At 43.1% G+C, this 15,125-nt stretch overlaps 1 protein-coding gene across 1 annotated transcript in view; it reads right to left on the bottom strand.

The window, feature by feature from the left end:
- Positions 1 to 15,125, bottom strand: part of CCDC148 (coiled-coil domain containing 148) — a 314,748-nt gene that overhangs the window by 121,313 nt on the left and 178,310 nt on the right. Inside the window, 1 exon segment of the mRNA XM_030210638.1 lies at positions 3,962 to 4,168. Within this exon segment, the coding sequence (XP_030066498.1) occupies positions 3,962 to 4,168 (207 nt within the window).

The raw sequence follows: 15,125 nt of genomic DNA, 5'->3' as shown, positions 1-15,125 counted from the left end.
AGTTAAAAAGATTTTTCTCGTCATCTGAACAATAAAGAAACTCATTCACTTATTTTCCTGCTGTCTGCAAAGAACCAGCAGTTTGCAGTGAATTGATTGTAATGGAATTGCTCTTGGCTTGTCGCAGATGGCTATTCTATTGAAGCAGGCAGTACTGTAGTTTAAATACAATATACTGAAATTGCTCAGCCACATACAGTGCTGAAAAGAAGACTGAACTACTTAGAATGGTCTGTATTTTAGCACAATTTATACTCAAAATATAATTAGATCCTAATCTAAACTCAGGTAAGAAAGAAAGAAAGATAATCCCCACTGAATAAATAAATCAGTCTAAAAGGATATATTTTGATTATTTATTCAACAAAAAAAGTTTCAGCTTTAAGTATCCTTGTGTGAAAAGTATGAGAAGTGAACCCCTCATTCAATAAATGGTGGCATTCCTTGAACAGCAATAACTTCAAATAAATGTTTCCTGTAAATGTGGATTGGTCTCTTACATCACCCTTGGGGAATTTTGGCTCATTCTATCATAAAGACCTAATTCAGCTCTACTAGATTTGAGGGATTCCCTGCATGAACAGCTCACTTCAAGACTTGCTACAATAATTCAATGGGATTTTGGTTGGGACTTTGAGTTGGTAAATCCAAAACACAAAAGACTAGATTCAATAAATGGCACTCAAATTTGGGTACTGAAAAATTGAGCACTGACAACTATTCTAAAAACAGTGCTCCGAGTCGGGCAATGTTTATAGAATAGCACATAGTGCCGGGATCTGCAACCAGCTTTGGGTGTGAGGATTTGCACCAACTGAAACCTGGTGTAAATTCTCACATGTAAGATCCCCCAAATTCTATAATACTGCATGCATCTTTAGTGAATGTCCCTGACCCGCCTGTGTCCCTCCCATGGCCATGCCTCCTTGCACGCTAAAACATTTGCATGCACATATATATATAGAGCAGTGTTTAGCAAAATGCACACACAAATCCTAATTGGAGCCAATTAACTGCAATAATTGGTCATTAGCGCCCATTTATTGCTAGTTATCAGCTCCTTACTCAATTAGGCGCGCAGCCAAATTTGTGTGTGCAATTTTGAGTGCCATATATAGAACTCAGGGAAAATCTCTTCTTCTTCAGCCATTCTTTAGTCAATTTGCTTGAATGTTTAGGATTATCTTCTGCATGACCCACTTTTGACTCAGGGTGACCTGACATTCTCCTCTGGGATTTTCTGATGTACAGCAGAATTCATGGCTCCACTAATGATGACAACCAGTCTAGGTTCTGAAACAGCAAAGTAGCTCACACAAACACACCATGATAACTCCACTACTATGCTTAATAGGACAAGTTTTTTTGTTTCTTCTGAAAGGTAGTTTTGCTACTGTATCCAAAGTGCAATTTTTGACTTATCAGTCCCGAGAACTTTATTCCAGAAGTTTTGTAAATCATCCAGATGCTCTCTAGCAAAGAAGGCAGCAATTTGTTTTTTTAAAGAGACAGAGCAGTGTTTTCTTCTGAGCTATCCTCCCATGAACCCTCATGTCAGCCACAGTAGAGTGGCCCGCAAATCATTAGAAAGTGGTCTTCGTGATTTTGTGGATGATTTTCAGATTTCATATTGACGTAATATTGGCAAAATGAGCACTTCTGGATAAAGCCCCAATTATTTAGAAATTACCTTTTAATCCTGTTCTTTTTCATAGCTCCTTTTAAATTTCTCTTGACTGTGGCATGATGAGTTCCCACAAACTTTTATGGTGAAGACTAAACTCAAAACTTTCTGGACTTTTATATAGGACAGGATGCCCATGCTCAGGTGTAAAGATTTATGGGTCAATATTCCGAGGCAGCTATCCAGATAGTCTAATCCGCAAATCTCTGAAAACCTACCTCTTTAGCAAGGCTTACCAGGAGAACCCATAACTAACTATTACACAACTTCTATCTTCCTTCACTCAGAAAATATCTTCCTATAACTGTTTGACCAGATCCTCTTGTTTTCCCTGACATCTGTATAACATCAATTGTATTCTGTACCCTGGTATAGTGATGCCATAACAGGTCTCTTTAAGCCACATTGAGCCTGCAAATAGGTGGGAAAATGTGGGACACAAATGCAATAAATAAATCAATAATCTGAGCTGCAGACTGGGGAATTCAGAGGCACTATCCAGATAGTGCTGTTGAATATCTTTACAGACCGCCTCAGCAAAGGAAAAGGGAAAGGGGATGGAATTTGATATACCACCTTTATGTGGTTATAATCAAAGCAGTTTACATTTTATATGCAGATAGTTATTTTTTGTACCTGGGGCAAAGGAAGGTTAAGTGATTTGCCCAGAGTCACCATATGGATAGTTGCCACCTCAGCACTATCTGGAAAGAACATTGCCAATACTCAGATAAACACGTGCAGCTGCTGAACACCTGGACATTCAGCACCAGTATCCAGGAATGGCCTAGCATTGAATATCCAGGTAATAAAATCCGCTGACTGCCACAGGTTGAATACTGCCCCCTTATAATTCTTATTATGACACTTGGGAGCTCAATTTCAAAAGAGAAAAAAATCCAAAAAGTGTGATAAAGCACCATTTGGATGAATTTCTTCTCAAAATGTCCAAATCAGTATTTTTGAAACCTATTTTGCAGACGTTTATCTATGCAATTCATCTGCAGTGCATCCAAATCACAAGGGACCGTGTTGGGGGCATTTCGAAGGTGAGATTAGGGCGTGCCTAACACTTGGACGTTTTACAGCCATAATAGAATAAAACCAAAATGTCTAGGGTAAAAACGTTAACGTTTTGGTCTAGACCTGTTTTTCTACTGAATAAGACACAAAAAGGTGCCCTAAATGACCAGATGACCACTAGAGTGATTCAGGGATCACCCTCCTTACTTTTACCACCCCTCCTCCCCCAAATAAGACACAAAAAGGTGCCCTAAATGACCAGATGACCACTAGAGAGATTCAGGGATCACCCTCCTTACTTTTACCACCCCCCCCCCCCCCAAAATGTGAATAAAAATAGTATTCATCAGTCTCTATGACAGCCTCAGATGTTATAGCCAGGTCCATTAGAGCAGAATTCATGTCCCTGGAGTAGTCTTGTTGTGGGTGAAGTGCACTCTGTAGACAGGTGGACGCAGGCCCATACCTCCCACTACCTGTTACACTTGTGGTGAAAACTGTGAGCTCTCCAAAACTAATTAAAACCTACTGTACCCATATATAGGTGTCCTCTTCACCCATAAGGGCTACTGTGTGGTGTACAGTTGGGGGTAGTGAGTTTTGGAGGGACCAGCAGACAAGATAAGGGAGCAATGGTGAGATGTGTATCTGGGAACATTTATATGAAGTCCACAGCAGTGCCCCTAGGGTCCTCGTTGCTTTCCTGGGATGTCTGGGGGACCAGTCTGCTAAAAATGCTGGCCCCTCCTACATCCCAATGGTTTGATTTTGTGTGTTTTAAATTGTGTGGGGTTTTTTCAAAAATGGCCTAAAAAGATAAAAGCACAAAGCACAAAACCTTATTCGAAATGGTATTTAAAAAAAAAAAAAAAAGACTTTTTTTATTTTTTTGAAAATGGCTACATTTGCTATTTGGATTTGGGACGCTTAGCACAAAACATCCAAAGTCCTACTTAGACGTCATACTGAAAATGCCCCTCCACATGTTCACAATTTCTTTTGATTAGTGCTGTATGTACAGTGTTACTTTCTATTTTTAGAAACCAATTGGCAGAAAAGATAACTAAGACAAATATTATTCTTCCTCTTGATAGAATAAAGGACAAGGCCATCTTTAAGGCTCACCAAAAATCAAAGATTAACAACAAAGTGCAGACTAAACTAAAATATTATAGGTTTTATATTTTTTGCTTCTCTTTTTTCTGGGCTAATATAGACATGTATTGTTTCACACATACGCACACATACGCTTACCTTTTCTTTCAGATCAGCACAGATCTCATGTTGTTTTCTTCTGTCATTTGCCAATATAATTTCTGTTTCATATGCTGTACAGGCTTCAGCAATAGTCATTACCCCTTTTATTAGCAAGTTTTTTCTATCTCGAAGCCAGTTCTGTATCAAAGCTTTCCGATGTTCCTTAGCAAATCGGTACTGATCCCAGGATGTCTCGTGTGCAACCTAAAAGACAAATTAACACTGATGTGCGGTGACATTCACAGTAGGGGGAAATCAGAAAATGTGCCAATCTCAGTATTTCATGTACCAAAAACTAAACAAAAAAAGGGGGTATAGCCAACTGCAGATACAAGTATGCAAGACCAAACAGAGCAACTGGGAAATATAATCGGTCAAAACATCACAATGAGCACACAGTTAAAATAAAGCATTTACGTTGCTGCTAATGCAGCTCCAGGACTCTTTGCGTAGCCCCAGGGCCCAGCGTAGCTTTTATCTCATTTGGAAAGGATACATTAATTCCTTGGCACCTAAAATCCGGAGCCATATTCTTAATAAGCTTGGAGGTTTGACAGAGTCTCCTGACACAGGCAGTGGTAGATAGAGGGGCATGTTAGATCTCCCATTAGAAGACTGGGGGAATTAATATGGAGGCGGTAGGGGTCTGAGGAGGGGGGGTTGGGAGGGGGTATTAATTAGGGATGGGATGTCTTTATAACAAAGTAAGGGATGAGGAACAGCATGTTGGGGGGAGGGTCCTCAGAGTCCAGGCCTTCTTGCCCTTTTGTTGTGAGGAGCTTGGATATTCCTTGGGTGGAAGAGTCATTTTAGCTGAGGCAGTGTGTTGGTTGGTTGTATCACTAGAGTTGGGGGGGTTAAAAAGGGGGGGAAGGTTTTAAAGTAGGAGTTTTTTGGGAATGGAAAGACAAACTGATCTTGGAGCCGGAGATCGAGGAGTTATATCCATATGCAGAGACTCCAAGGATGATCACTTTGTTGAAATCCCCCACACACTGATGATTGTTGATCTGTATAAAACCTGAGAGTGAGAGAAGGGAGATATATGTTTCAGTTTAGATAGGGATTGCGGACCTTGAAGGTTTTAGGAGGCTCTTGCATGTCGGAGTCTTGGTCCAGTGGTAAGGGGGAAAAGGAGTTTTTGTCAAATTGTTATTAATAAATAAACCTTGTTGGAAAGAATGTTGAATTAGGGAAAGGGGGGGGGGGGGCAAAAGTTAAAGATTAATGAAAGTGTATAATATCTGACAGTTATTGCAGTTAATGTTCGTTGATTGATTGTACAGGTACTTATTGCATGCAAACATAATGTATGTGTTTCATTAATAAAAATTGCTGAAACTAAAATAAAGTATTTAATAGACAATAACTGAATAACATATCGTATACAAAGACACAGTGGGTTGTAAATGTTGATTATCATTGCCAAATTGCATTACAATTGCCCAAAAAAGGACAGTTCTGTAATCTAAGCACCTCATTTACGTGCCCCTTACACACATAAATCTGGAGAATGGTGATGGTCTACTGTCCGGGTAATTATCTGGATTAATTTAAGCAAGTTGAAAGCGGTCCTAAATTTATTCAGAGGTAGATGGATAAGTGGACTGAAAATCGCTACTATTTGGATAGCAACAGCACTGACTTCTCTAGGGTGGAGGAGTACCCTAATGGTACACTTGGCTTGAGAACCAGGGCAACTGGATTTGATTCCCACCACAGCTCCAGGTACAAAACAAAAACAGATTGTGAGCCCACTAAGGACAGAAAAATTACACACACACACACACACACACACATATATATATATATATATATATATATATATATATATATATATATAACATAGATAGCAGAACTAAATATATAGGATTTATACACTTACTAAATGCTTTTCTGCAACAGCATGTAAATGCAAGGGGGCATATAGGTTGGGCAGGGCTCCTAGTCACACCTCTAACAGAATACTGTAAGCTGCAAGTGTTTCTGCTGCTTTCATACTCACACAATTATGCCATGTCTATGCCTGGAGTAACTGCAGGTGCATAAATATTAGGCCTGCTGATAGGGGTTATCCCCAGGTTCTGTTATAGAATAAGTTCCTACTGCGCATCCTCAGGGCATCTAAATGGAAGCACCCAGTTGCAGAATTGCCTCCTAATAGTCAATCACAGTTGCTAAGCCTTATAAAGAACGCCCAACATGTTTTGGCAAAAATGCCTGCTTTAGGGGCCTTCAAGATTACTTATTCGATAGAACATCAGAGCAGCATGCAAAGTGCAAAATGGGGCAAAATAACTCTAAAGTTAAAGGGAAGGGAAAACAAAAATGGAACTCAAAAATCCAACAAAACAAATATGGCATTCCAAGAGGAAGAAAAAAAATGTAGACATGTATTATCATCAAGCTCAGTTACAATACCTAAACCTCTTGTAATGTATGAAATCCAACTAAAAAGATGAGAGAAAGATAAAAAAGGATTAAAATACTAATCAGGGAATAATTAGATGGTCATACTGAGGTACCATATTCTAGCACTCCTGCTCTACTCCAGGACGCAATAGTTATTACCTAAATACTCCAGCTAAACTGCAAAAAATAGGGGGAGGGAACCTCAGAGAACTCCAACAAATAATTAAAAAAATAAAAACAGGACATAGTAGCCATAACACTTTTACGGGACCTTTTACTAAAGTGTGTTGGGCACTTACCCCCAGATTCTATATATGGCAACCAGAATTGTGTGCCCAAATTAACAGAATACCGAGCCAATTAACATCAATAACTGGGTGCTAACAACCAATTATTGACGCTAATTGGCATTCATTAAAATTTGTGCACTATTCTATAATGCTTGCCGTCTAACTCTACTAGTGTGTAATGCAATAGGGAGCATGGCCATGGGCGTGTCAGGAGCATTCTAAAAAATTGCAGGTGCAATTACAGAATGCGGCTATAGCACATAACCTGGGCACCAGCATTTACATAAGGTTTCAGCAGGTGTAAGTCTGGTGCCTAGAGTTAGGCATGGGAATCGGAGCTAAGCACGATTCTATAAAGGGCTCTTTATAGAATTGCGCTTAGCATCACTTGCTGAATTTTGAGTGCCATTTACTGAATCCAGCCCCTGTGTATATTAACTGTTCTGCACAAACGTGTTAACTGCTTTTGCATTATTTTTACAATTAGATTGTTAAGGTCATTTTGCTTATTAGTGCCTTATGGGCATTTTGTGTTATGGGGCGCAAGACAACTAAGAATCTTGCAGTTAGCACGGGTCCACTTGGCAATTTCTAAATAGGTTTCTGAGAAAGAAATGATCTCATTATTTCAGGAGGTCAAAGCCTCCTCTTGTTTATTGGACTCTATTCTTTCTGGGTTATTTAAAGAATGTAAAATGTGGATGGTTCCTTGTATTAGAACTATATGAATAATTCTGTGGGGGAAGGATTGCTGACAGATGCCCTAAAACAAGCTGTGGTGAGACCTATTTTGAAAAGGCAAAATGCAGACAAGGGTCTGTTAAGCTCCTATCATCCAGTTTCACAGTTACTATTTTTAAGTAAACATATAGAAAAACGTGTATATATACAATTATTTGATTTTGTGGAGGACAGTGATCTTTAAGTCCTTGCCAATCAGGTTTCCAGAAGAACTATAGCATGGATTCAATTCTGGTATCCTTAGTACATGATATTGAACTAAGTTGGGATAAAGGTCAAGATATACTTTTGATACTGCTGGATCTACCTGCAGCATTTGATACAGTTAACCAGTTATAGAGATTGATGGAGGTAGAGTTGTATAGTAAAGTGTTATCTTGGTTTCAGCATTCAAAAATAATAGCCTCATTGCATGCCCACTAGTTCTTGTATTTTTAGAAAGAGTATGCAAGTGATCTATTTGTACCACTCCACTCAGTATTTTATAGACCTCAGTCACATCTCCCTTCAGCCATCTCTTCCCCAAGCTGAAGAACCCTAGCCTCTTTAACCTTTCCTCATATGGAAGCTATCCCATCCTCTATCATTTTTGTCGTCCTTCTCTGTACCTTTTTTAATTCTGCTATTTGAGGTGCAGTCACACCATGGAGCAAAGCAAAGGCATTATAATATTCTCCAGGGCAGCCGAGAGGGGGGGCAGGGGGGACAAAATTCCCCAGGCCCGGGCCTCCAAGGGGGGCTGGGCCCCCCTGAATTCAAATCATAGCGCCTCACCTCGACCTCGCTTTGTGTGAAAGAAGCGCAGCAGCGGCAGTCTGCAGATCACCTCCCTTCGGGCCTTCCCTCCCTGTGTCCCTCCCTCGCGCAAGTTATGTCAGACAAGGGCGGGACACAGGGAGGGAAGGCCCAAAGGGAGGTGATCTGCAGACTGCCGCTGCTGCGCTTCTTTCACACAAAGCGAGGTCGAGGTGAGGCGCTATGATTTGAATTCAGGTGGGCCCAGCCCGGTGGTGGATGAAGGGGGGTGGTAACGATGACGACCTCGGGGGGGGGGGGGGCGGCCTTGCCCTGGGCCCGGCCCAGTATCTCCATTCCTTTTCTAATAATTTCTAACATTCTATTTGCTTTCTTAGCTGCTGCACACTGAGCAGAGGGTTTCAATGTACCATCAACTATCAGGCTTATTTTTGAAAGTGATCGCCGGCCTTTTCCCGACATAAATCGGGAGATGGCCAGCGATCTCTCAAAAGTGGTGAAATCCGTATAATTGAAAGCAGCTTTTTTGACAGCATCGCCGCTTTCCCGTTGGCTCGCCAGCGAAAGTTCAAGGGGGCATCTCGGCTGCGTAGCGAAGGCAGGACATGGGTGGGCATGGGCATGGCTACCAGATGGCTGGCTTTCGTGGATAATGGAAAAAAAAAGCGTCGTTAATCAGTATTTCGCCGGGTTTACTTGGTCCTTTTATTTTCACGACCAAGCCTCAAAAAGGTGCCCCAACTGACCAGATGACCACCGGAGGGAATGGGGGATGACCTCCCCGTGGTCCCCCAGTGGTCACCAACCCCCTCCCACACTAAAAAAAAATAAAAATAAAAACCTTTTTTTACCAGCCTGTATGCCAGCCTCAAATGTCATACCCAGCTCCCTGACTGCAGTATGCAAGTCCCTGGAGCAGTTTTTAATGGGTGCAGTGCATTTCAGGCAGGCAGACCCAGGTCCACCCCCCCCCCCCCCCACCCCACCTGTTACACTTGTGGTGGTAAATGTTAAGCCCTCCAACCCCCCCCCCCAAAACCCACTGTACCCACATGTAGGTGCCCCCCTTCACCCATAAGGGCTATGGTAATGGTGTAGAGTTGTGGGGAATGGGTTTGGGGGGGATTTGGGGGGGCTCAGCACCCAAGGTAAGGGAGCTATGCACCTGGGAGCTTTTTTTGTATTTTTTAAACATTTTTAGAAGTGCCCCCTAGGGTGCCCAGTTGATGTCCTGGCATGTCAGGGGGACCAGTGCACTACAAATGCTGGCTCCTCCCATGACCAAATGCCTTGGATTTCGCCGGGTTTGAGATGGCCGGCATTTTTTTCAATTATCGCTGAAAAACAAAACGGGCCATCTCAAACCCGGCGAACTCTGGCAGTTGGCCGGGCTAAACTGTATTATCGGAAAAAAAGATGGCCGGCCATCTTTTTCCATAATACGGTTCCGGCCAGCTGTTGCGCCGCTGCTAAATTAGATCGTTGGCGAACTATTTCGATGGCAACATTCGATTATGCCTCTCCACGACACCTAAATCCTTTTCCTGGGCGGTGACTCCTAATGTGGAATTTTGCATCATGTAGATATGGTTTGGATTCTTCTTCTCTACATGCATCACTTTGCACTTCTCACATTAAATGTCATCTGCCTGCACTCTTTCTATAATTTTCCTTTCCCACCTCCTTTCTCTATCATCATCCACCTCCCTCCATCATCCCTTTCTTTACCACCCCAATTCATTTACCTTTAAAACTCTTTCCTACCAATTTCAACTCCAGAATAAGGCCATGGCTTCCTCAGTTTCTTCTTGGAAGGCTGTGGTCTAATGCAAATAAGCACTATGTCTTGCTCCTTTAAAGGCCTTGGTGCAGAAGTGACAGGCATCTTTGGCGCTCATAGCTAACTGAATTACAAATCTTCCTCCTCCTTCGCAGCCAACATACAAGTAAAAATAGCAGTTGCTGCCAAGGAGAAGGAGAATTGCAGGTTGCAGGAGCTCTAAGCTTAGGACAGTGCTTCTCATCCCTTTTCTCAGGACATACCTAGCCAGTCAGGCTTTCAGTGAATTTGCACGAGATAGCTCTGCATACCAAGGAAGCACTGCCTACAAATCTATCTCATGCATATTCATTGTGGATAGCCTAAATTGCTGGGCGTGATCCGAGATCTGGGTTGAGAATAACTGCCTTAGGAGACAGCTCACCTAGAACTAATCTAAGAGCATGGTCTGTCAACTAAGGAAGGAAAACCACCCGTGAGTTGCAGTTTGAGTGCCGTGGACACACATGGAGCTCAAGAGACACTGGTTGACCATTCCTGCATTAGGAGCTCAACATATTGGAGATTTACTGAATCAATTGAAGGCCCTGATCACTAAGCATTACAAACCTCCAAGAAGAAAGGCAGAAAGCATATGCTTAAAGATATTTTAACTGGACTCACTTTTGAGAATTTTGGTTCTCTTGTTCAGAGTTATCAGTTCGAAGTGCAATACTGTATTTAGTTCTGCTACACAATGTTGATTTTTATTTTCAGGGAAGGAGGTGTGGTTTAGCATTTAGAAACACTGTAGCAAGAATTCCTGAGATTCAAATAGTAATCCATTTCTGTCACTGACTTGCTCTATAAATCTGAGCAAGTCCTCTTTTCTTCCTATGCCTTACTGTACCCAACTGCATCTGAATAATAATGATGATGTTCAATTTTAAAAGCTGTCATGCAGCTCTGGCTTTAAGATTGATATAGGCTCAGACTTGTTTAGAGTGCAGGTTTCTTAAAACACTAGTATTAACACAGGAGTTTTAGAAAATTTGAATAAGAAAAGCAAATTCACTCATTTTCCCTTAGGTTTAATAGTATTATTAAATATGAGTAGACAGCAATGTTTAAACTATTTAATTGCTCCGCCTACTTAGTCCCCCCACCCTATTATGAATCTAAGTAAACCAGGACACTGCTGTACTGATCTTCCACAGAACCCATATACGTGTAAAGATTCATCATCTTTTGTGATCAAAAATTGTTGATGTTTCCTGATGTTGCCAAATCAAAAGAATCCTTTTAAAAAATGAAGGTCAGGTTCATCACTCTAGGTGCTATTTTTTCCCAATATTTCCATGTGTTTGATAACTTATCAGGATAATAAGCTTGTATTTCATAACCCTCCCCTATTAGAGGATTTTTTGAAAAAGAAGGAGCTCCGATTATAGATCTGAATGGGGATGAAGGTTAAGTTTTAAAAGTGCAAGCCTCTAGGATTTGTGTGGAACTGTTGTTCCTAGGTTTCCTACCCAGTGAATATTCAGCTAGTGGCGGTCAGCATGTTTTTAAACATTGACTGTTACCAACTAAGTTAGAGCTGGCTATTTAATGCTCAGCATCAGCATTGAATATCTGGGTCTGACTGGACTGCTGCTAACCACCCAAATTTATGCGGGCCCCAGCTGATATTCAGCATGTCAGTTTTGTGTTCCCCCTCCCTCCACGATTGCAATCCCCATTTGGACCCCCCCCCCAATCATCCCCCAACATTAGCCTCCTGCCTGAGATCAGGACCCCTTTGTGATTAGCCCCTTATGATCGTCTCCCCCCCCCCCCCCACCCATGGTCAAGCCCAAACACTCGTAGTCCAGTGGAGTATCCAGGGTAGGAGCAATCCCCACTTTCTCCTACCCCTAGCTGCTCCAGTGGACTCTGCTTCCATACATGGAAGGCTGACCTCTCATGGTAATACCATGAGACTACCACTAGAGCTCCAGCAGCTATTTTAGACACTGTAGCTGCTAGGGGCTAAGGACCAGATTCAGTAAATGGCGCTCAAAGTTAGGAACCAGGAAATATCTGCGCTAAGCGTTACTCTGTAAAGGACACTCCAGACTGAGCCCCATTTATAGAATAGCACTTAGCACAGATTCCTAAGCCCTATTTTGAGTGCAAAAACTTATGCCTGCTGAAATCTGGTGTAAATCCTGATATGCAAGTTGGCTGTCCAGCTTATTTTCGAAAGAGAAAAACGCCTATAGTGCGACCTAAATCGGGAGATAGATGTTTGTCTCACAAAGGCGCCCAAATCGGTATAATCGAAAGCGGATTTTGCCCAGATGACCACTGGAGGGAATCGGGGATGACCTCCCCGGACTCCCCCAGTGGTCACTAACTCCCTCCCACCAAAAAAACCCCACTTTACAAACTTTTTTTCCCAGCCTCTATGCCAGCCTCAAATGCCGTACCCACCTCCATGACAGCAGAATGTGTTCGATCCTCTCACAGCCTTTCCCTGGGTCAGATGTGGCTCTCGGGTGCAGTACAGGGTCACATTAGCATTGCATTGTGGTGGGTGTAGGGCATAGGCGCCCGCAATAAGAGGCTTGGGGAGGCTAAGCCTCCCCAGCCAGAAGTGCAGCAAGGGCGGGGCGGGGCGGGGCGGGTGCAGCTCGTGAACATCTCCCTTCCCCCCCCCCCGACTGGTGCGTGACAGTCCCGATCTTTACCCCCCCCCCCCCCCGTCCTCCCGACTAGTACAGTGCCGCTCTCCCCCTCCACTCCTGTCACGTCGTCTTTCAACGAGGCTTCCTTCCTGTAGCATCAGCAATGATGTAAGCGCCGCTGCTTTCAGCCTGCCCCGGAAGCCTTCTCTGGACAGCGTCCCTCCTACGCGGGAAGCTGTTCAGAGAGTGCTTCCGGGGCAGGCTGAAAGCAACGGCGCTTACATCATTGCCGATGCTACAGGAAGGAAGCCTCGTTGAAAGACGACGTGACAGGAGCAGAGAGGGAGAGCGATACGGTACCGCACTAGTCCGGGGGGGAGGGGAAGCGACAGACAGACCGACCAAAGGGAAAGGAGGGTGGAGAGAGGAGGATGTGAGATGCCACATCTAAGGGGAAGAGGGAGGAAGGAAAGCAATGGCAGGGCATGGGAATGGGAAAAGGGGGGTGGAGAAAGGAGTAAGAGTGATGGAAGCAAAAAGGGGAGGGAAGAGAAAGGTGGGATGCATGAGGACGCTGGAGGAGAGAGAGAGAAAGTGGAAAAGTGCAGGGGAGAGCCAGAGAGAGATGGGGAGAGAGAGGGGACATGGAAGAGAGCAGGGGAAAGCCAGGGACATGGAAAAGAGCAGGGAAGAGCCAGAGAGAGATGGGGAGAGAAAGAGGGGCCATGGAAAAGAGCAGGGGAGAGCCAGAGAGAAGATGCTGGATGGAAGAGGGGTACAGAGAGAGAGAGATTAGTGGAAAGATTGCGGGAGAAAGAGGGGACATGGGCAGGAGAGAGAAGCTGCTGGGGAGAAACTGGGGGAGACCCTAGCTGTCAGACGGAGAAATGCTGAATGAAAGGAGGGAGAAAGAGGGAAAAGCTGGAAGGAGGGGGCAGAAAGAGGGAAGACACTGGACGTAAGGGTAGGGAGGGAAAGAGGAAAGACACTGGAAGGATGGGGCTAGAGAGGACATGCTGAATGGAAAAGGGTCAAGAGAGAGAACTGTTTAGAAGGAAGGAGATATAGAAGGAGACAATGGATGGAAGGAGAGGGTGACAATAGACGGAAGGATTGGGAGAGGGTAATGGGTAGAAGAATGGAGAGAGAAAGAGGGATGACACTGGATGGAAGGGTAGGAGAGAAAGAGGGAAGGTGCTGGACATGGATGGGTGGATGGAGGGGAGGGAAGAGAGGAGAAATCTGGACATGGATGGAGTGGAGGGCAGGGAACAGAGGAGAAATGTTGGACTAGGATGGAGGGAAGGAAAGACAAAGGAAGTACATGCACATGGATGGAGGGGAGGGGAGAAATGCTGGATATGGATGGAGGGAAAATTGCTGAATTTAAGGACTGGATCGGAACACTTTGAGGGCAGATGCTGAAACTGGAGAAAGGATAGGGACAGGGCTACAGATGGTAGACAGGACGCATAAGGACACACAAGGATGCATAAGGACACAGGAGGATGGTGGACATGGTGAGAGAAAAAATATCAAATGGAAAGAAGACACTGGGACCAAAGCGAATAGAAAAACTAAATGATCAGACAACAAAGGTAAAAAAAAGTATTTTATTCAGAATTTATTAACTGGAATATGTCAGCTTTTGGAAATGTGCATCTGTGATATTTTGCATTTAAGTTTCAATTTTTCTAGTATTGCTGCATGCTGAGTCTGACTTCTTGAGGTAACTTTCCAGTTTTGCCTTCATATCTGTTGTGTCATGTGTTTTTCATGTGTAATCAAGGTGCAGTATTCTACTAGTGTGTAGTATTTACAGCCCTTTTTGGGTTTTGTTTTTTTTTGTTTCACTAGGTTTTAGAGCCCAGTGTAATTACAGTGCTGCCTTTCCACGCATAAGGTTGTAGCTCGTCCTGTCCTTGGAATTAGTGCTGTTATGGTTTGCTAAGGTTATGAGTGTGGTTTTGCACAAGTTTGTGTATAGTGTTTTGCAGTGGAGAGATTGTGTATTGGCCTTACTGAGGTAGCACCAAAACATCAGAAAGGGTTTTAGAGCCTAAATCATGACACACTACCTCTTGAAAGATCTACATATAGTCGTTAATAAAAGGAGCTCATTGTGAACACTATCCACCCTAAAAGGGTGTTTTGTGGCTCTACATGAGAATTGTGATATTATGATCCCTTGTTTCATATTGTTGACGGTCTGCATTTTCCATATGGGTGGTATATTGGTGTATTAGGGTCTGCCTAGTGTTATGGTACAGTAAGGTTCTGAGTGTGTTTTTGCACAAATTTGTGCATAGTGTTTTACAGTTGAGCGATTGTGGTTAGTATATGCTTTGAGCAACCACTTTATTCTTTGACATATGATACATATCTAATATCTAAATTTAATAAAAGGCATTAATTGTGACTTTTATTTTTATTTTTTCTGTGTGTTATCAGACAATTATGGATTTAAGCTCCACCCCTGGCTCCACCCCTAACCCCGCCCCCTTTAGCCTCCCCAAACAGTTGGGCCACCGACC

The sequence above is a fragment of the Microcaecilia unicolor genome, chromosome 7 (assembly GCF_901765095.1).
Source record: "Microcaecilia unicolor chromosome 7, aMicUni1.1, whole genome shotgun sequence".
NCBI lineage: Eukaryota > Metazoa > Chordata > Amphibia > Gymnophiona > Siphonopidae > Microcaecilia > Microcaecilia unicolor.
Note: the sequence above shows the minus strand (reverse complement) of the source record. Positions and strands in the feature narration are given on the sequence as shown.